At 39.6% G+C, this 22732-nt stretch overlaps 1 protein-coding gene across 4 annotated transcripts in view; it reads right to left on the bottom strand.

The window, feature by feature from the left end:
• GABPA (GA binding protein transcription factor alpha subunit) overlaps nt 1-22732 on the bottom strand; it is a 30270-nt gene that overhangs the window by 6320 nt on the left and 1218 nt on the right. For 3 of the 4 annotated variants that reach the window (XR_002831004.1, XR_001349638.2, XM_014461936.2), the window contains exons 2-9: nt 16811-16912; nt 14752-14896; nt 13194-13278; nt 11097-11342; nt 4965-5159; nt 3136-3189; nt 2105-2245; nt 1360-1552 (exon numbers count right to left, since the gene is read on the bottom strand). Coding sequence is in view for 1 of the 4 variants with exons in the window: in XM_014461936.2 (XP_014317422.1) it covers nt 1360-1552; nt 2105-2245; nt 3136-3189; nt 4965-5159; nt 11097-11342; nt 13194-13278; nt 14752-14896; nt 16811-16887 (1136 nt within the window). In the remaining 3 variants the exon portion in view is untranslated. Of the gene's footprint in view, nt 1-1359; nt 1553-2104; nt 2246-3135; nt 3190-4964; nt 5160-11096; nt 11343-13193; nt 13279-14751; nt 14897-16810; nt 16913-22719 lie in introns of all 4 variants that reach the window. The other variant, XR_002831005.1, reaches the window with a different exon arrangement.

The following is a 22732-nucleotide window of genomic DNA, read 5'->3' as shown; positions in this document are numbered from 1 at the left end:
GGGGCGGGTCTGAATTCTTTCACTGAAGATTGTATTATGAGGTTTAGTATCAGTGCTTGTAGCAACAACAGTTCATTTTCATGGGTACACAGTATATTCTCTTGTATACCACTATTTATTTATTCACTCTACTGTTGACAGATACAGGCATCATGATCATAATCTCTCACTATGAAACTCATACACAATATCCAAGGGAAATGTGAAGTAGCAACATAAATGATATTTAGAAATACAGAAGTAAATTGCAGAACTACTTTACTACATTCACTCTTCAAAAATAATTTTTTTAAAAGACACAATTCTATGATATTCCTATATATACTACTTCCCAGATACTTAAAAACACACACTGAATTTCCATCATTGTAGCAAACATAATTTCTTATAGCAATTACATCAAAAAAATTTTATACTACCTAGGGGAAATTATAAGTAATTTTATTCCATTTCAATTCTATCAATGTAAAGGTTGGATATTCAGATTTAGGCAGATTGTAGGGGGAGAAAAAAACAGGAAAACAGGCCACCATTTTGCATCCAATTATAAAAAGACAACATTTTGCATATTTGCTCAAGTTTACACTCAATGCACCTATGCAAATGACAGCATCTTTATCTGTTATGTAAATAATAGAAACCTCAAAGATTAAATATGTTGGTTTTATTTATTTATTTTTATTTATTTTTTTTTTTAAATACATTTTATTGATTTTTTACAGAGAGGAAGGGAGAGGGATAGGGAGTTAGAAACATCGATGAGAGAGAAACATCCATCAGCTGCCTCCTGCACACTCCCCACGGGGGATGTGCCCGCAAGCAAGGTACATGCCCTTGACCAGAATCGAACCTGGGACCCTTGAGTCCGCAGGCCGACGCTCTATGCACTGAGCCAAACCGGTTAGGGCAAATATGTTGGTTTTAAACAGAGTAGTATATGCTTTTAAATCAGATAAAAACAAGTAACTTTTCCCCATTAGGCTATCAGCAGATTACGGGACAGGCCTGGAGTGGAATGACACTCAAAATATTGAAAGGTAAGAACTGCCAGTCAAGAATAATCTATTTAACAGTTAACCTTCAGATATAAAGAAGAAACCAAGGCGTTCCCTGATAAACAAAAGCAAATAATCTTAGAATAATCTGTAAAAAAACCCTCTTATGTACCTCAAAATTATTACTAAAAATCTTTTTAAGAAGCCATTTTTAACATAAGTATGAAAAATTTCAGCATATATATATATAAAACATCTTATGAACAAGTCAAGGATTTTAACACCATTACATCACAATGTTCACACCTAGAGGAAGGAGCCATTTTTTAGAAAAGCTTGATATTTAAAAAGTAATAAATCTTACCTTAATGCACGACTGAGTTTCTCATAGTTCATTGTAGGTTTATTTTTACGTTGTCCCCATTTTTGTGCAACCAGTTCAGGCTGATTTAGTTTAAACTCGCCTTCATCACCAACCCAAGAAATGCAGTCTCGAGCATCCTTGTCAGTAAGAAGTTCTAGCAAAAACTGCCACAGTTGAATCTGGCCATTATTTCCTAAATTGACAGGGACAAGCATTGACCAAAGTGCTATGAATTAAAAGAGGGCAAAAGGCAACAAACAGGCTCTCTGGTTTTTAGCTCAACCATGCTAAAAGCAGTTTTTTCCAAAAACTGTCTAAGCACTGCCAGAGAAATAGGCCATACTCAGATTTTCACATCCTATATAATAAAAAGCCTAATATGCTCAGTGTCCGACCATTCGTTTGATCAGTCACTATGCTATGCACTGACCACCAGAGGGCAGAAGCTCCAACAGGTAGGTTAGCTTGCTGCTAGGGTCTGGCCGATCGCCCTTGGAGCCCTTCCACGGTCCCTCCCCGGCCCCAATCATGCACCAATGGGGTCCCTCGGCCTAGCCTGCACCCTCTTGCAATCCGGGGCCCCTTGAGAGATGTCAGAGAGCCAGTTTCTGCCCAATCCCTGCAGGCCAGGCTGAGGGACCCCATGGGTGCACAAATCCGTGCACTGGGCCTCTAGTAGTGAAATAAAACAAAATATACATAATTTGATAAATATTATAAATACCAGATGAGAATGCAAAAATACCTGTTCTGTTCCCAGGTGAACTTCTATCTTCTCCTGAAATCCTTGGAGCTCTTTGTACTTTAGCTGCCTTTGCACTGCTGTTTATACCTTTAATGGTAGTTGGTGTTGCAGACTGAACTGATGCTGGAATAATTTGGACAGCTGCAAATAAAGACAAGGGAAAAAACTGTTTCCACTTCTAATACAAGCAAGAAAAAAACTACTGAAAGACATAAAATGCAATTAAGTTTACATCAACAAAAGGCCTCATTTCAAAAAGCCTTAATCCACAAGTTTTAAACAAAATTACAAAAAAAGTTCCAAGGATAAGGTATGATGTTTGTTTGCATTACGGTTCATGAATCTCAACTTAGTAAGAGTTGGTCTTATTTTTTAAATAACTTAGTGATGTATATACAGTCTTAAAATATTTGTTCATTAAAACTGGTTTATCAAATGCTGGAGAAAATGTGGACAAATGAGGACTCACATTCCACTACTGATGAGAGTATAAACTTATACCACCACTTTGAGGAAAAAACTGGTAATACCTAGTAAGCTTGAAAAGGTAGAAACTTGATGATACTACAATCAGAGAATCTCATGTATATTCTGACAAATGCTTATTCAGTGATGTTGACAAAGTTGAATATACAGCAGTGGAAATGAATGAAATCGAGCAGTAAGTATCAACATGGCTAAGTCTCATACCTTTACCCAAAAAGTTTAAATGTGCAAAACAATGCTATAAAGTATTTATGGTTACATAATTGGTAAAAATCTACATAGAACGATAAACATCCACTTCAGGATAGTCATTTAAAATGGGATCTACAACTGGTAAAGTTTAGATTTTACATATAAAGATTTAGTTTTTAATAGGTATGGTGTTATGGTATATAAATGGTGGTTATCGTTTATTTTTTCTTTGTATATCTAAAATACTTCATAAATATTTAGTTTGTTCTTTTTTTTTACTACCTCACAGTACTGAATAAAGGAAACATTTCTTATTGATAAATGGGCCGTATATTATGGGCATGAATACTCACGTTGATCAATAGTAACTATCTCGTTCATCTGTTGTTCCTGGCTTGCCAATACATCTGAAGAACACACATAATTTATTTTCATTTAAAACCAGAATGTAAACCCCAATCCAGTAAAATTGAACTTAATAAATTTGATCCTTTTATAAGAAACTCCACAATTACAAGGAAAACCAAACAAACAAAAAAGCAAAACATTAAACAATTGAAACTTACTGGCATGATAACTTTAAAAAATAATTGATAATCACTTTATAACGAACAGATATTTTTAAGAGAAGTAGCAGGGAAAGCTTCAATTTCTTTCAGAGTTCATTATTCAGAGAGTAATTTCTAATGTAAATATCTATATCTAAATCTATTTATCTATCTATATAAAACCATGTAAAACATGAAAATCTTCATTATCAGATCAGAAAAGAGACTATATACCACATTGAAATTATTTATATATACTCTTTAAAAAGGCTCCCTCAAGATGATCTGAGAAATCTTCATAATTTAATAATTTGTTCTAATATCCACTTTTTAATAACACTGCTTTAATTTGATAATGCTTTAAAGACAGATACATTTTCAATAAAACTGTAAATGTCCTAAATGTCACAACTGAACTAGATAATTTAACATGTCTACAAATACAGCTCCCAACATAAGAGTACATTGTAAACGGCCCTAACGTAACCCATTAGAGAACCATTCGTTACTCATCTATTGCTATTCCTTACTCAGATGCTATTCTTTACCTCTCCAACAAGAGGAATGCTTCCCAATCTCTATTACTTTAGCCTATTTACTGCCCATTATTGTTCCGAAGCTTCTGTCTTGAAATTGAATTGTACCCACCAGCAATCATATGTGTACTGACAGTGAGTTCTGAGACCTGGGCTCCCAACACAGTTCTACTTAGGGCACCATGCCAGGACCCAGTTCCAGACATACAGAGCTGGAAAGGGCTGGGGAACTAAAAAGAAGTCTGAATCCCACCTGTCAGATGGAAGTTTTCTTTGGGGGTCCTGAGTTTGGGAGTTTAAACAACATGGAACTAGCCTAGGAGAGATCTGGATTTTGATCTGAGCACTCACTCACTGGATGTGTGACTTTGGTTAAGTTATTCAACTAACTTGAACATTAATTCATGTTTAAATGAGATATCCTCAACCTACCACCTCATGAGGTTGTCCTGAGGATTAAAAGCAAATATTTTCAGGAACACAGTGCCTGAAACATAGTTAATTTTTCAGTAAACTGAAGATGCTACCGTTTTATCCAGATTCCTAGTTTTGAGTATTTTCCCCAAGAACTGCTGTCTGCCTTGAAGAAAAATCCATGCCTTATGTTTGTGGCAGATCTCCCCCTCACCACCAAATTTTATAAAAGTACCTTGAAGAGGTAAAAGGTGCTACTGAAATGGAAACTGTTCTATTTGTGACTATAAATGAACAAAGGTGCCCTAGCCTAAAAAGGCAAAAGAGAGAGTCACCATTACATAGCACAGGCATGACCAACCGATAAGATTAGCATCTAAGCCCTAATTCTCAGAAAGAGTTTCATCTTTTTCCTGGGATCTCTCAAAACCGAAGGCACAACATGGACAGAGAGAGGTTTTTGAAAGCTTATAATAAGACCATATAGGCACTCTGTGATTTGCAGCCTTAATACAGAGATTAAATAAGATAATACATATAAAACTCTTACCACAGCCTTATCCAGTTAATAAATGTTAAGTATTATTGCTATTATCAATAAAATAAGCAATTACGATAACAAAGGTAAAAAAATAAAATTAAACCTAAGTTACAATGTAAATAGATAATAACTCCAATTCATACATTTTCGAAGAAGCTCCAGATGACTCCAGAGAATTTCTCCCCGAGGGACCCGTTGAAAAAAATCTTCTTGGTTGAGACTACATAATTCTCGTCCTGAAATGTTGAGTGTGCTGAGGTCTATATCAGTCATGCTGAATTCCTTCATGACCCAAACTACCCAATGTAAGACTTGGTCTGTAGACCACTGTATAGGATCTAAAAAGAAAAAATATTATCATTAGCCTACTTTCATCTTAGATATTATATACATTTACAGTTAACTTGTCAACACACACACACACACACACACACACACACACACACACACACACAATCCAAACAGCCTTTTTCTTCCAAGTAAGTAAATAAACAGTAAACAGTATATAAAGTAAAAAGATTTTTATGCTACATTTTCTTGGTAGCTATTTTTCAATTTCTTAATCTAAATTTTTGATGGATTCCCATGGTTATACATCAGTTAGTCTGAAATTTTATCAAGAAAAACAAAATGCTAAATTGCTCTCCAGTGGGCCAACTGGAATAATATATGTGATTATGGAGTAAGATATCCAAGTTTAAAAAATTGTCCTGTAGCAGTGTAGGATTTGGTGCACTGAAAAAAAAAGGGGGGGGGGGAGTTTCTAAGGAGCTAACTTATCCAAAATGTGAACCAAGTACTCATTCCTCCCATCCACTTCTTGTAAAAAGCTGGCAGCTCTGCATTTTCCCTTATGGTGGCACTTACCATATAACATGCTAACTGCCTCTTTACTTAGCTTTCTTCCCCTATAATTCATTAAGGTCTTAAATACAAGGACTGTGTCATGTAAACCATTCTATCTTCAAAACTTACAGTGCCTTGTGCATACATTTGTTGAATTTACAAAAGGTGAATCCAAGTAATTTCATGTCCTCATCACTTTTTATTGATTAAATTCACAAATGAAAAAATGGCCAACACATATAAATATTTCATTGTTGTATCCCTGGGACCTAACAGCATTCTACCCAGAGAGGTTTAATAAATACTAGCTGAATTAATTTTGGTATAGGTATTGATGCATGGAGATGATCAATCCAAATGATAGTGGTTATATGCCATCAAGATGCATGCTATTCAATATGAAAATAAGTGATAAAAATAACATTTAGGTACTTATCAAGAGCCAATTTATAGTAAAATGAACATAATCAATATAAGAATACAGGACTAATAACCACAGAATTGATTATTTTGATTTTTCACAAAGAAGTTAAGGAAGGAGGATTCTGAGAAGATAGCAGCAGTTTTAAATTTCTCTGAATTTAAAAAAAAAAAAAATCACTAAAAGCAACTAGAGCCCTAACCGGTTTGGCTCAGTGGATAGAGCGTCGGCCTGCAAACTGAAAGGTCCCAGGTTCGATTCCGGCCAAGGGCCCAGTAGGAGGTGTGCAGGAGGCAGCTGATCGATGTTCCTCTCTCATCAGTGTTTCTAACTCTCTATCCCTCTCCCTTCCTCTCTGTGAAAAATCAATAAAATATATTTTAAAAATAAATAAATAAAAATAAAAGCAACTAGAGAGCAAAACAAAAAATACATTAATATTTACAATAAAACCAGGAGATAAGTTATCCCTTGGACCCCAAAATACATGCAAGGTGAAGGCAAAGCAGTAATAGGCACAAGCCCTCCATAGTACCAGCATCTGTGCAGGAGAATGCACAGGGAGAAGCAAAGAGACATCTCACATTATCCATTGTGAGTGCAGGAAAGCCTGAACACTGTCAGGAAGTATTCATTAAAAGCACAACAGGCCAAGGTGAAAGGAGCAACTCAAAGTAGTTTTGCCCAGTCCAACAGCAGTGAATACAAAGGTCTGTGGTAAGGTTTAAGGGGCTAGAGCAGTGTAACACCTGTGACTTTTTCAAACTGAGCCAAAATCACTTCTAGAGATTGGCCACAAAGGAGAAACTGGTGGGAGAGGAATTCAAACTGAGTACAAGAAAAAGGAAAGAGCAGGACCAGGTAATAAAAGTGGAGTAAGGAAACAGACAGGAATTGAGAAACAAGTGGCTCTGTATTTGAATACTACTTAAAAATAAGAGAGGAGGGGGTGCAAATGGTTAGAAAAACTATGCTAGACCATTCTTCTCTTTAAGAGAGCACCCTAGCTAATTACGCTCAGTGGAAAGAGTGTCGGCCCATGGACTGAAGGGTCCCGGGTTTGATTCCAGTCAAGGACATATACCTTGGTTGCAGGCTCAATCCCCAGCCGTGGTTGGGGTGTGCAGAAGGCAACCAATTAATGTGTCTCTCTCACATTGATGTTTCTCTCTCTGTCTCTCCCCCTCCCTCCCACTCTCTCTTAAAAAAAAAAAAATCAATGGAAAAATATACTCAGGTGAGGATTAACAAAAGTCTATGAAAGTTCATTTTAGATAAAAGGAAACAAAAAAGTACCAAGATCTAAAAAGTTAGGAGAAAATAGAAATAGTCTGATTTGTTTTCTGAAATAACTAGAGGCCTTGTGCAAAAAATTCGTGGGGCAGCAGTGGGGATTCCCTCAGCCCAGCCTGTGCCCTTTCACAGTCTGGGAGCCCTCGGGAGATGTCCGACTGTGGAGAGCGGGCCTAAGCTGCAGTCGGACATCCTTAGTGTTACTGCAGAGGCGGGCTGCTGCACTCACTAGCCATCAGCCCGGCTTGTGGCTGAGCGGTGCTCCCCCTGTGGGAGCGCACTGGTCACCAGGGGGCAGCTCCTGCATTGAGCATCTGCCCCCTGGTGGTCAATGCGTATCATAGAGATCAGTTGTTCTGCCATTCGGTCAATTTGCATACTACCCTTTTATTATATAGGATATCAGTACTTCTGGTTTGACATTACTAATTGGCTATGCTTGCTTCTTTTCTCAAAGACTCCTGTAAATGATAGTAAAGGACTTTTTAAGAGATGAAAACTCATAGGAATATAGCTGAGAAATGTCAGAAATGATTTGGGAGATTTCCACAAATTTTTTGAAGACAATAAGCAGAGTGAAAAGCCAGCAAAGTAGGAAAAGCTATAACCTAAAAGATCTATCAAGGAGAATAACAATTAAGTGAAAGTATTCCTGCCTACAGAACTCCTACTGGCTCAGGTCATGGTGGTTCCAATTGGCAGGAGAGGTTTAAGTGAAACATGTGGAGACTGATTTAAAGTATCTGGTGTGTTTAGTACCTGCAGGGCCTCTCCTTCATTCTCAGGAGCCAACTGAATGGAAGCATCCCCACACACGTGAAAACCAGGGAGAGAGACAAAGCACAGACTGAGAAAACTGAACTCAGTAAAAAAAAAAGTCTAAAAACTGAGGAGTGAGTCCTAGCCGGTTTGGCTCAGTGGATAGAGTGTCAGCCTGCGGACTGAAGGGTCCTGGGTTCGATTCTGGTCAATGGCATATGCCCAGGTTGCAGGCCCGATACCCAGTAGAGAGCATGTAGGAGGCAGCAGATGGATGATTCTCTCTCATCGTTATTTCTCTCTCTCTCCCTTCCTCTCTGAAATCAATAAAAATCTATCCTATATAACAAAAGCATAGTATGCAAATTGTCCCCTCAACAGGCGTTCTTCCAGGAGTTCGACCAGGGGGTGGGAGAAAGGGCAGGGCCAGTTGGGGAAAGGGAGGGAGGCCCCGGCCAGCACCCAGCAGCTGCTAGGGACCCTACCAGTGCACAAATTTCATGCACTGGGCCTTTAGTTTTAAATAAAATAAAATCTAAAAAAACTGAGGAGTGATACCCTCTCTACCTCCCCACCTTCCATGTCCCTTTCCACTTCCAGAATGCAGCATTCACATCCACATTAACCCTAATTCCTCATGTCAACCTTCTATTCCTGAGAGATTTTTGGCCAATTCTTCAGAGAAGTTTAAGAGACCCAAGAAACAAATCTATACATAATAACACTTGACAATCTTTTTTTTTTTTTAAATCCTCACCTAATATGCTTTTACTGATTTTTAGAGAAAGGAAGGAAGGAAAAGAAGGAGGGAGGTAGAAAGAATGAGAGAGAGAGAGAGAGAGAAAGGGAAACATCAATGTAAGTGAGAAACATCACACACACACTCCAACTGGGGTTTTATAATGCTACAAAACAATTTCTTATCCACTACCTCTCCTCACTACTCATGCACACTCCCACTTCCCAGTTTTCCACATACTTTCCCTGTCAGGAATGTCCTTCTCTATCCAATAATTTCTTTGTCTAGAATAAATCCCACTATGACCTGTTTGAGATGCTAATAGCATGTAACAGTTTAAAAACACATTATCATTATGGAAATTACCTCTTTTCATCTACCTTCTCTCACTGCAACTACACTGTTTATACCCTAAGGGTATACTTTCTTTTTTACATACAATCATGTGCTGCATAACGATGCTTCAGTCAACAATGGACCACATTTATGACAGTGTACCATAAGATTATAACAGTACCTGAAAAATTCCTATCACCTAGTGACGCTCTAATGATTCTAACATTGTGTGGTACAACAGTTGCAAAAGCCAACAGCCATGGTTGAGATGGCAAATGCCTTAACCTGGGTGTGGAAGAGGAGGGCACCGCGGAGCTCCTAGAGGTGGTTTCCAAGGAACTGACTAATGAGAAGTTGTTGGATCTGGCACAGGAACGCATAGCTAAAGAAGCAGCAAGAGAAAAGGAAACTGCAGAAGAAAAAGAAACCCCGAAAAAACTGACAGTGAAGGGTTTAGAAGCTTTTGCAGACCTCAACAAGCTCCTTAAAAACTTTGAAAACATGAACCTCAACACTGAAAGGTTTCCATTAACAGAGAGGAATGTTCATTATGTTTACAAATAAACCTATGATAAAAATTTTTTTAAAAAGCAAACCACGATAGATATATTTCTAAAAAGAGTGACACCTCCTCAATAAACGCCGCAGGCAGGTCCTTCGGAGGTACTCCAGAAGAAGGCATTGCTATCATGGGAAATGACAGCACCATGGAAGGTATTTATTGCCCCTGAAGACCTCCCAGTAGAACGGACGAAATGCAGAGGTAGAAGACAGTGATTATGATGATTCTGACTGTGCAGGCCTCGGGTAATGCATGCGTTTGTCTTAGTTCTTAACAAAAGTTTAAAAAGTTAAAATAAAAAATTTAAAAAGCTTATAGAAGGATCTAAAGAAAATATTTTTGTACAGCTGTAAAATGTGTTCTTTAAGCTACGTGCTATTACAAAAGAGCTGAAAAGTTTTAAAAAATTAAAAGTAATAAAGATACAGGAAGCTAAGATTAATTTACTGGTGAAATAAGCTTTTCTGGTGAATTATGTGTAAAGAGATTACAACGTCTGTAATAGTGTATAGTAACTCCCTAGGCCTTCACAGTCACTCACCACTTATTCACTGACTCCCAACGAGCAACTTGCAGTCCTGCAAACTCCACTCGTGTGTATCATTTCTATCTTCTGTACCATATTTTCACTGTGCCTTTACTATGCTTAGATACACAAATACTTGCCATTATGTTACAATTGCAACCGGTGTTCAGTACAGTAACATGATATATTATGGGTCTACAGCCTAGGAGCAACAGAGTATCCCAGACAGTCTAAGTGTGTGATAGGCTATAGCCCAGTGATGGCGAACCTATGACACACGTGTCAGAGGTGACACGCAAACTCATTTTTTTGGTTGATTTTTCTTTGTTAAATGGCATTTAAATATATAAAATAAATATCAAAAATATAAATCTTTGTTTTACTATGGTTGCAAATATCAAAAAATTTCTATATGTGACACGGCACCAGAGTTAAGTTAAGGTTTTTCAAAATGCTGACACGCCAAGCTCAAAAGGTTCGCCGTCACTGCTATAGCCTGTATGTTTGTACATGTGCGCTCTGTGTTTGCACAATGACAAAACTGCCTAATGGTGCATTTCTAAGAATGTACCCCCATTGTTAAGTGAAGCCGGATTGTACTTCTTTGTATTCTTAGCACCCGGGACAGTATTTGTCCATCATGTGTTATGGTCCAAAAAAAGGAGAAATACAGAAAATCAATATTCTCCCTAAAAATTCTACATTTAAAACAAATTATAGCTTACCCTAGTATCTTCTATGTCAAGCTTAATTCTCATTATTCAACCTAACACGTAATTATGTATTTTCTTACCATACGGTATCCCAAGGCGTTCTTGCTCTTTCCTATAACCTTCCAGTGCGGCAGCCCATCTGGTCACTTGTTCCGAGGTTTCATCTGAAATGGTTGTAATGTGTTTTGTGCCATCAAGAGTTATCACTTGAGCTTCTTCAACAAGATGTGCTTCTGCTTCAGCATGATGAGCATCTGGATCAATGACTACTTCAACTGTTTCCGCAGGTTTAACAATTTCAAGGATGTTGAGCTTTGGTTCAATTCCTTTAACAGTGAATTAAAAAAATATCCAGATGAAAACATGAAATTCACTAACAAAATTTAGTTGAGTTATATGTTCTAAAATGGTAGAGCAAAACTCCATTTTAAATGTTTAGCAATCTGTCTAGAGAACTTAAGAGTCCTATTAAATGATAAAAATAACAATTCAATAGAACTTTGGTATTCTATATATATAAAAGGCTAATATGCAAAGTGTCCCCTCGGGAGCTCAACCAGGAGAACAGGAGCTCGATTGCACACTATGATGTGCGCTGACCACAAGGAGGTGGTGCGGAACATGGCGGATGACCAGCAGTGGTGACAGGGCGCTGAGGGAGCAAGGGAAGGAGGAGGCGGGGAGGCAGGGGGAACCGCGCAGTGGTGGCACACGGGCTGCGAGAGAAGGAGGGAAGGAGGAGACAGGGAGGTGGGGAACCTCATTGGCCCTGATCGCTGGCCAGGCCTAGGGGCCCTACCCATGCATGAACCGGGCCTCTACTCCTAAAGTGCTTAATATGTTAAGTGTCTGGTCGTCTGTTCAACCAATCAAAGCATAATATGCTGATAATATGCTAAGGCCGCTCAACTACTCGTTATGACATGCACTGACCACCAGGGAGCAGACAATCGACTGGTTGACCAGTCACTACGACATGCACTGACCAGCAGGGAGCAGACGCTCCGACCAGTAGGGTAGCTTGCTGCTGGGGTCCGGCCAATTGGGACTGAGCAAGACGGGCCAGACATGCCCTGGAGCCCTCCCGTGTCCCTCCCCAGTCCCGATTGTGCACCAGTGGGGTCCCTCGGTCTGGCCTGCGCCCTCTCACAATCGGGACCCTTCAAGGGATGTAGGAAAGCTGGTTTCTGTCCGATCCCACAGGACAAGCTGAGAGACCCCACCAGTGCACAAATTCATGCACCGGGCCTCTAATATTATGTAACAGTCAATTCATATTTCCTGATTTTGAGCATTGTACTGTGGTCATGTAAAAGAATTCCTTATTTTTAGAAAACGCATATATTTAGGAATAGAAGGGAAACATGTCTGCAACTTATTAGTAAATAGGTAAAAAAAAAAAATGTGGGGGTGAGGAAGAGAATAAAGCAACTTCCTTTGCAAAATTTCTCTTTTTGTACTAAACTGCAGAGTCTAGATCGCCTTGCAGCAAGGGTACCTAATGTGACTTAGGCTCTAGAATAGGGGTGGGCAAACTTTTTGACTCGAGGGCCACAATGGGTTCTTAAACTGGACCGGAGGGCCAGAACAAAAGCATGGATGGAGTGTTTGTGTGAACTAATAGAAATTCAAAGTAAACATCATTACATAAAAGGGTACGGTCTTTTATTTCAATAGTTTTATTCATTTCAAATGGGCCGGATCCGGCCCGCGGGCCGCAGTTTGCCCACGGCTGCTCTAGAACCACTGGCATGCGCCTTCTATTGAGAAATGCGTCAAGAGGGGATAAGCAGGCACATGGGATCCATTTTTTGGCTCCAGTGGAGCACTGAAAAGGAAGCATGGTTCTAGCTTATGGCAGGCAGGGCAATTGTCAGTCCTGCACTGCACTGTGGCTGAGTCATCTTAGAAAGCCAACTGGAACCTGTTCTTCCAGCCCTCTCTGTGATCCTGTTATTTACTACCCTACCTTGCTGATTAAACCAGGTAAAATGTGTGATACTATCTGTTTAACCTTGACAGATAATATAATTAATTCAAAAGCCTTAATATTTGGTTATAATATCACATTAAGTAATTTAGACAACCATCTAAAACACCCAAAACTTATGAAATTGAGTTCTCATATTAGAAAAACATGAGTACAGTTTTAAATAACTACACAAAAATTAACTTACCTTGGTAAGACATTACCTGTACACTAAGTTGTACAGTTCCATCTGTCTTTACTCCTTGGTCAAATAAACTTCGTTCTGGATCCAGCTAAATATGGGTAAAAGGAGTAAGATTATTCTCACATAATCATCTGGTTTAATAAAAATGGATATATCAAACTATACTTAACCACTAAAGTATACTAATTAAATTATAACACATTTAATTATTCAAGTTGTAATATCATGTAATTCTTTGCCAAAATTTAAAATATTTTAACCACTGTGTTAGTAATTAAGGACAACATAAAGAACAGAATTTATTTTAAATTACAGTTTTCTCTAGCTTTAGAGTCTAGTTTAGGATTTTAAATAATGCCCAAAAGCAACTGTTTATTCCATAAAAGTATTTAAAGTAGAAAACAATGCAATTTATGTTATTAAAAAGCAAAAATATTTAATTAGTGGGGACAATTTAAATAAATTTATTTATATAACTAGAGGCCTGGTACACAAAATTCATGCACGGGGGAGGGGGGATTTAGTCCCTCAGCCCAGCCTGCGTCCTCTCACAATCCGCCACCCCTCAGGGGATATCAGGCCAAAACTGGCAGTCAGACATCTCTCTTGCAATCCAGGAAGCTGCATGCACCAGTGACCATACTTTTCATACAGGTGAAAGGCATCTTGCTGTTGTATGGGCAACTACATTTTTTTTTGCCCTGATTATAAAAAGCAGTACATAACATGATCCTCCTGAGGCAGTAGTACCATTTTCCCCATCTTATGGGTGGAAAAACTGAAGCAGAGAGAAGTTAAGTAATTGGCTTTGTCACACAGTTATAAGTGTCAGAACCAGGGCTGACCACAAAATGTGCAAGCCAGAGTCCATGCATGTCATCGCTGCATCATCCTGCTTTTTCAGTGTTAGAGTAGCCTTGCCAGGTTTTAATTTTTAAATCTAAGAGACTATTCACAATATATAGGGTAGGGTCCCTAGGCCTGGCCAGAGATCAAGGCCATCTGTGGGGCAATTGGGGGCTCTGCTGACACCCGCCTTGGCTGGCGGCCTGGCGCCACCCACTGGCCGGCCCGCCCCCCGATCGGATCGCTGCTACTGGTCGCCTCCCTCTGGGGCAGAGGGGGGAGGGGGGTGCAGACTCTTAACGCAGGAGCTGTTCCCAGTTGGGGGCAGCTCCTGAGTTGAGCGTCTGCCCCCTGGCAGTCAGTGCATGTCATAGCAACTGGTCATTCCTGCCGGCTGTTCTGCCGTTTGATCGATTTGCTTATTAGGGTTTTATTATATAGGATACTTGCTGTTATCTCTCTTGTAACCAATTATACACATTTAAGGTCAGGGTTAATGCTAAATCTCTGATCACAAAATTATTAAGGGACTTATGACTTTACTACCTGACCTAGATATGAATATCTTTACTCATAATTCTATATCCTTTAAGTATGAGTGCTTTTTTCCCTCATATCACCTTATAGTGAATGCATCTCACACAATGACAAAAAGTAATTCTGATTTTCAGATATGCACTTAAATGCTAAGATATAAATTTAATAAAAAGATTACCTGAATTTCTTGTAGACAAATTTCATAAGCATCCAAAGAACACTGTAGTCTTGGTTCTAGTAGTTTCTTTAAATTGCCTATTGGCTCATTGATGTCTATGGCCTGGCTTACACATTCACCTTGGGTGTAGGGCTGTTCTACAATGCTAAATGTTAAAGAATTTAATGGTTAAAAATTACATTTTTACCCTGAAAATTAAAGTAACAATACGCTCAAACCAAAACTGAATATCAAAACACATTTCTGGTCTTTGAAACTCATGTCTGCATAGACACCATTCATAGTGGTAGACTTATCACCAACTAGTGCTGCCAAAAGACTAAGTCCGAAGTGATACAGTGCTTCTTAAATTAGGTTATGTACAACAACACTGCAGCTCCCCATCCTGGTGAGCACACTCTCTCTCTCAGGCCATTTGCCACATCATGAGCAGCCCTACAGAGAAGCCCACGCGGTCGGGAAGTGAACAGTCATATCACCAATCTCAGGAGTGATCCTGTAAACAGATATGCTAGCCCCAGTCAATTCTTCAGATGACTATAGCCAGACTGACAGCTTAACTGCAAACACATGGAATACCCTGAAGCCAGAACTAAGTTCTGGAGTAATTTGTTGAGTAAAAGAGACATGTAGTCTCTACTGTTTCTTCTGTTAGAGAAAATAGCATAGTGAAACATGTTGAAATTCTCTATCAAAAAAATTAAGGCCCCTTGGGCAGTCATGACCTTTTCTGTCAGGAAAATGTTCCTGTGCCAGGGTATGGTGGCAAAGGATATGACCGAGGACAGCTAACGTGGAGTTTTCCTAAGAGCTAGAGCCAGACCTCTCCTCTGAGGAGGTGGTATGAGTGACCACAGCCAGCTGGCAGAAAATATGGAGAGTTGCTAAACAACTAGTATAAATCTCAATTATGCCAGATGAATAAGTTCTAGAGATCTGTGTAGAACATGGTTCTTATAGTTAAATACACAGTATTGTACATTGAAAAATTTGTTGAGGGTAGATCTCATGTTAAGCGTTCTTACCACCATAAAACAAATTTTTTAAAAAACTAAAGTCTAAAATCTTAGCTGTACTCTAAACACTCAACATTCTATTCACTCTAGTAATTTGGTCCATTCTCACTGCAGTTATTCTAAACGTTTACTATAAAGAAGTTCTCTACTACTCTTTAGTCCTTTTTACTTTCAGTGTATTAGCTCATCTCCTGCTTTACAGAATAAAGCAGGACCCTTAGCCCTAACTCTAGCCTTCTTCTTAACTCCCACATCTCTATTTTTACCCATATTCTCCCTTTGGATTCTGAAGTTACAACCACTGCCCTTCTTCCTTAATGGAGTAATATTCTATTACTATCCCAAGAACTAACACCCTTCACTACTCTATATGTTTAGTACTGTGCACATAAGTACTCATAAACCTGTATACCTTCTCAAACACAATGTGGCCTCTCCAAGGGCAGGTTACTGTCTCTTATATACTCCTGACAGTTCACAGTAGTTACGTTTAGATATTTGTTACATTAGTTCAGATTGAGAATTAAACTCTATAGGAAATCAAAATAACCAGCACAGATGAAAGAAAAAATAATCAAACAGTGCCCTGAGGGATAAAAACCATCACAATCAATTGCTTGATTACTAGCTACGCATATTACTATCTTTTTAAAAAATATATTTTTTTATTGATTTTCGAAGAGGAAGGGAGAGATAGAAACATCAGTGATGAGAGAGAATCATTGATCGGCTACCTCCTGCATGCCCCCTACTGGGATTGAGCCCACAACCCAGGCATGTGCCCTTGACCCAAAACAAACCCAGGACCCTTCAGTCCTTAGGCCAATGCTCTATCCACTGAGCCAAACCGGCTAGTGCATATTATTATCTTTTAAAACTATCTTTCCCTCCCAGCTACAAATTCTTTAAGTCAGAGTAAAAAGCAATACATTATCCCCCAAAATGCTAATGTCAGTTGGAAAAAAAAAAGGCCCCCAAAAAACTCTGGCTTGATTCTTAATTTTAATGTATGTGGATAATATATAAATTCAGATAATACCAACCTTTCTTCTGTGCATTCTGTTTTCTCTGTTCCATCAATTTCAATTTCTATCAGCTCCTCTGCTTCTCTTTTTGTCATGGTTGAAGTACTTCAAAGCTCAGCCCTGTAAGAGTTAAATTTTAAGACATTTTAAAATTATCTGCACAAAAGAAATGCTACACAAGAAGTAGAGATCCAATTCAAATAAAAGCAGAGAGTAAGTAGAACAAAAGGAAGTAATCTTCACACATAAAAGAAAATCCACATGATACTGATAAACTAGTTTTGTTTTACATGGTGTTTATTAGCCTGACATGAATTCTTCATCGTTCTATTGAATTTATTGGGATTTGTTCAGCCCAATCTCAGTCAATAAATTAACTCAAGTTACTTCAGAATCAAATGAAAGGTATGTCAACTATATTATAACAACGTCAGTCTCAATAACAGATTCAAACCTGCAGCTTAAAAATCAACATAGAGCCCTGACCAGTTTGGCTCAGTGGATAGAGCGTTGGCCTGCGGACTGAAGGGTCCCGGGTTCAATTCCGGTCAAGGGCATGTACCTTGGTTGCAGGCACATTCCCAGTAGGGGGTGTGCAGGAGGCAGCCATTCGATGTTTCTAACTCTCTATCCCTCTCCCTTCCTTTCTGTAAAAAATCAATAAAATATGTATTTTTTAAAAAGATTAAAAAAAGATCAACATAGAGATGAACCACTATTGTTTACCTAAAAGCTGTACTGTATTAGCAGGATGAAGAATGTACTTTATTAGCATTGTACTGATAGAGTGATATAAAATTAAAGTTAATCCTAGCTATGATTTGTTACAAATTACATATCTTGTAAGTGCCAGTATAATATTCTGAAACAGCAAAATCAAGTAACAACATAGTTACCGATATGTATATTGTTGTATTATATTGAACTACTACATTACTGTAAGACTAGAAAAGTCTTCTTTTCCACTTCAGAAAGGGCTATACCTCTCCTCAGGCCTATAATTAGCTGGCACTCAAATCGAGAATGCCTGGTATAAAAATGGTCTGATTTTCCCCACATTATTAAGGTTGCTCCCACATCCTCTTATATGAAGACCAGTAAGAGGCTGAGGTTCTCCAGCAGAATAAATACATATAATGCACCTCTAGCAGACTGCCTAGGCCAGTGATGGCGAACCTTTTGAAAAATGGTGGCGTGCCAGCATTTTGAAAAACCCTAACTTAACTCTGGTGTGGTGTCACATATAGAAATTTTTTGATATTTGCAACCATAGTAAAACAAAGACTTATATTTTTGGTATTTATTTTATATATTTAAATGCCATTTAACAAAGAAAAATCAACCAAAAAAATGAGCTCGCATGGCACCTCTGACACGCGTGTCATAGGTTCGCCATTGCTGGTCTAGGCCCTGGCCAACTTTTGCTTTCTTTTGTTCTGACCCTAGCTTAGCAGAACTTCCCTTTCCCTAATAAAGGCTATTCCTTAACACACTATTTGTAAAATTATGTTATTTATCTTGCGCACTAGATCAAAACAGGTGGTGACCCTGTAGGACAACATAACCTCCACCTGGTTTGAAGGGATATTAGTATGTTTACAGATGTATACAAAATACTTTTAACAGTACTTCACTCTTAGTAGGCACTCTATTAGATGAAATGTTTTAGAAACTATCATCCTATATAATAAATGCCTAATATGCTAAGTGTCCAGTGGACCGGTCACTATGATATGCTAATGATATGCTAAGGCCGTTCAACTGCTCACTGATGTGCACTGACCACCAGGGGGCAGTCAACTGGTCGACTAGTTGCTATGACACGCACTGACCACCAGGGGGCAGACACTCCAATCAGGTTAGCTTGCTGTTGAGGTCCAGCAGATTAGACTGAGTGAGTTGGGCCCGTCACGCCCTGGAGCCCTCCGGCAGTCCATCCCCGGCTGGCCAACCTCCTGTGTCTCTCCCTGGCCCCAATCCTGCACTGGTGGGGTCCCATGGCCTGGCCTCCGCCCTCTCACAATCCGGGACCCCTGGGGGGACGTCAGAGAGCTGGTTTCGGCCCAATCCCGCAGGCCAGGCCGAGGGACCACACTGGTGCACGAATTCATGCACTGGGCCTCTAGTACCCCATATAAAATTGACTCCAGGTCCCCTAAAGCAGCGGTTCTCAATCTGTGGGTCACGACCCCTTTGGGGATCGAACGACCCTTTCATAGGGGTCGCCTAAGCCCATCAGAAAACACATATATAATTACATATTGTTTTTGTGATTAATCACTATGCTTTAATTATGTTCAATTTGTAACAATGAAATCGGGGGTCACCACAACATGAGGAACTGTATTAAAGGGTCGCAGCATTAGGAAGGTTGAGAACCACTGCCCTAAAGGCTTAAATGTGAAAGATACAACTATAAAGCTAATAGAAGAAAATAGTGGGGATTTTATGGTTTAAGAATAAAAAACAATTTGTTAACATTCCAAAAATTAAACCATAAGAAAAAAACTAATGTATTTGATTATATAAAAATTAAGATTTATGTTCAATAGACAGGATAACGACTAAGAAAAGATACTTTCGATATCCAAAAGTGACAAGGGAATAACTGGAATAGACAGCAAATTCCTGCAAATTGGTAACAATCCCCCAAAAGTCAGGACAAATTAGAAAAGCAGGTCAAGTATAGGAAAAGGAAAGTAACAGAGAAAACCAAAATGGTTAAGGATATAAAGAAATGTTCAAACTCAAATCATTCAAAAATGCAACTTAAAACAAAAACTTTATACCTTGAGTGTGTGTGTGTGAAAAATGTAGTGTTGAATACTGAAAAGGATAAGCAGGGATGTGGAGCCATAAGAATCCTCTGCTTCTGTAAAGTACAGACAGGTCCAGCTATTCTGGAGAAAAATCTAGATTCTAACAGCACTTGCTCAAATCAAGTATGCTAATACCTGTGACCCAGCACGTGCCCTTAGATAAGCATTCCAGAGATATTGATTGATAAGGACGTTCAGAGTAGCTCTGTTGGGGATAGCTGGAAGCTGGAGCCAATAAAAGTATCCATGGTGCCTTAGCCAGTTTGGCTCCGTGGATAGAGCTACGGACTGAAGGGTCCAGGGTTCTATTCTGGTCAAGGGCACATGCCTGGGTTGTGGGCTCAGTCCCCAGTGTGGGGCATGCAGGAGGCAGCCAATCGGTGATTCTCTCTCATCACTGATGTTCCTGTCTGTCTGTCTGTCTGTCTCTCTCTCTCTCTCTCCCTTCCTCTCTGAAATCAATAAACATATATTAAAAAAAAATAAACCAGTAGTAAGAAAGTACTGAGATGTAAGAAAATGTGAAAGCAGCAGACACCATGAAACTTTAGTAGCAGTTAAAAACAAGGAAATAATGTACACACACAGAATCACAGAGTGGGCCCTCTCTCTAGGGAGCCCCTGCCTTGCTTACCTTTCCCCTCCCCCTCTTGGCCCCGGGCAGGTTACCATTAACTTCCTCATTCCCAAGCTCCTGGGGCCCTTCCTTTACTAAGTGGTTCTCAACCTTCCTAATGTCTCGACCCTTAATACAGTTTCTCATGTTGTGACCCAACCATAAAATTATTTTCGTTGCTACTTCATAACTGTAATTTTGCTACTGTTATGAATCGTAATGTAAATATCTGATATGCAGGATGTATTTTCATTGTTTGCGACCCACAGGTTGAGAACCGCTGCAAGTTTACTTCTATAACTTGTTTCCTAAGCCCATTACTTCTAGGAATTACTGTTTCTATCTCTGTAATATACCCAATAAATGTTCTCTTACCAAAAAAAGAAAAAAATATATAAAAAGTGTTGTGTACTGAAATAGTGAGAAACAGTAAGGTTGATAGCAGAACAGAACTTTTAAAAGGTATTTTTGTTTTATTTTCAGGGCCTATAAAGAGGTCCACTCCTCTCTCCATAACCAATTTTATTTTTTAAAAGGTTAGGAAACAATTGAATTTTCCCAGAACTTTGGGAAAAATAAAAAAGTATATGAAAAAGTAAGCAGAGGCCAAGAAATGGCCCTAAATTAGGGCTTATCAGCAGGGTTACCTGTGTTCCCCATAATATAAGCACTAAAACAGGGACTTGTTAAAAAGAAATTTATCCTGTGATCTTCCAAAAAAGTTAGAGATCAGTCCCTAGAAGGTGCTCCCCCCCCCCCCCAGCCAAAAAAAACACCCATATACTTTAGAAAAAAATACTCAGTCTCTAAATTGATCCTTTTCTCTGTCTCAGGTCTCTAAATTTAGCCTTGAAAGTAAGAGAGATTGGGAAACGGTCCAGATCGCTGATGTCACTACTTGAGTGAGTCTTAGCTCTTTTTCTGGAATCAGGATTCTTTTACAAAACTTAGTGGAGAAGAGAACATCACTTGGAGCCTTTCCACCTAAGGGCTGCCCTGGTTTCTCCCAGATTAAATCTCACCTGGGGTTCAGAACCCTTCACAAAATGGAAATAAACTAAAAAGTCCAGAAAAGGCTAGTATTCTTTAAAATACAGTTACATTTAATATTCTCCCTTGGAGCTACAGATAAACTTGAGAATTAGCCTGGCTGGTTTGGCTCAGTGGATAGAGCACCGGCCTGTGGACTGAAGGGTCCTGGGTTCGATTCTATCAAGGGCACATGCCAGGTTGAAGGCTCGATCCCCAGTAGGGGGCGTTGCAGGAGGCAGCTGATCAAGGATTCTCATCATTGATGTTTCAATCTCTCCCTCTCCCTTCCTCTCTGAAATCAATAAAAATATATTAAAAAAACAAAACTTGAGAATTAGTCTTCTTCACTGGAAAACATTATTAGTTTGGGACAACTTTTCCCAGTAAGGGCAATATTTATATGTAATATTTACCTATATTTAACATACAACATGTATTAAAAATACACAAAATGTGCATTTAATATATGTAAATGTAATCTACGAGTACCTACCTGATTAACTGAACATTTTCTCAAACTAAAAAATACTGTTAGATACCTGAATGAAAAAGTTTTTGTTTTTAAAAATAAAGTCAACAGCCCAGTGTGGCTCGTTGTAGCCCATGCAACAGGAGGCCACAGGCGCCATCCCAGGCAGACACCTGCCAGGGTTTCCGCTCGAACTCCATTGGTGGGACTGGAGGCAAGAGCTTGTCCAAGGATGATGTTTCTCCCTCTCCCCTTCTCCCTTCCCTTCTCCAAAATCAATAAAAAATATATATTTTAAAAATAAAATTGAAAGTTAGGGAAAAAAGTAAAACGTGTATTTGTGTGTGTGTTTGCAGAGAGAGGGAAAGCTAATAGTCGCTGACTTCCCCCACCAGGTGAAGGCGTTCACTGTATAATTTCATTGTATAATTTTTCAAGTTTCCCGTAGATTTGAAATTTTACAAACAAAACTGGAGAAAAATGAAAGAGGTTTAATTTAGCATTCAGCCCCCACATCCTCTTATGAACAGCCCCGATTTAGCATCCAGTTCGGTAGCTACCCTCCTCCTTCAAGACCCTCTGCCCCTCCGGACACGCAGTCCTGTCTGCCCTGCGGTCCAGGTGGACCGACCTCAGCCCGCCTCGTCCGAACACAGATCAGGCTGCAACGTCCGGATCAAACCCCGAGGCAGGGGCCGATCCCGTACAGCGGTTCGGGGGGAGCGGATCCGTTTCTTTTGAAGTTTCGGACAACACGGCGCTGGCAGGACTAGCGCTGCCCGGCTCCTCGCTCTGCGGGAGGGAGTCCCCCATCCCTGCTCCCCGCACGGGCGGGACCACGCGTGCTTCCCAGGGACTGACCCTCACGCCCGGCCGTGCACGGCCTTCCCCGCCCGCCACCCCGTAAAACCGGGGCCCCACCTACAAGACGGGGCGAGCGGCTCCCTCCAGCCCACACCCGCACCACAAAGTTTGGGCAACTACACGGGACCCAGCATTTCCCC

This window comes from Myotis lucifugus, unplaced genomic scaffold, assembly GCF_000147115.1.
Source record: "Myotis lucifugus unplaced genomic scaffold, Myoluc2.0 scaffold_163, whole genome shotgun sequence".
NCBI classification, from domain to species: domain Eukaryota; kingdom Metazoa; phylum Chordata; class Mammalia; order Chiroptera; family Vespertilionidae; genus Myotis; species Myotis lucifugus.
The sequence above is the reverse complement of the archived record's forward strand: the minus strand, read 5'-3'. Positions and strand labels throughout refer to the sequence as shown.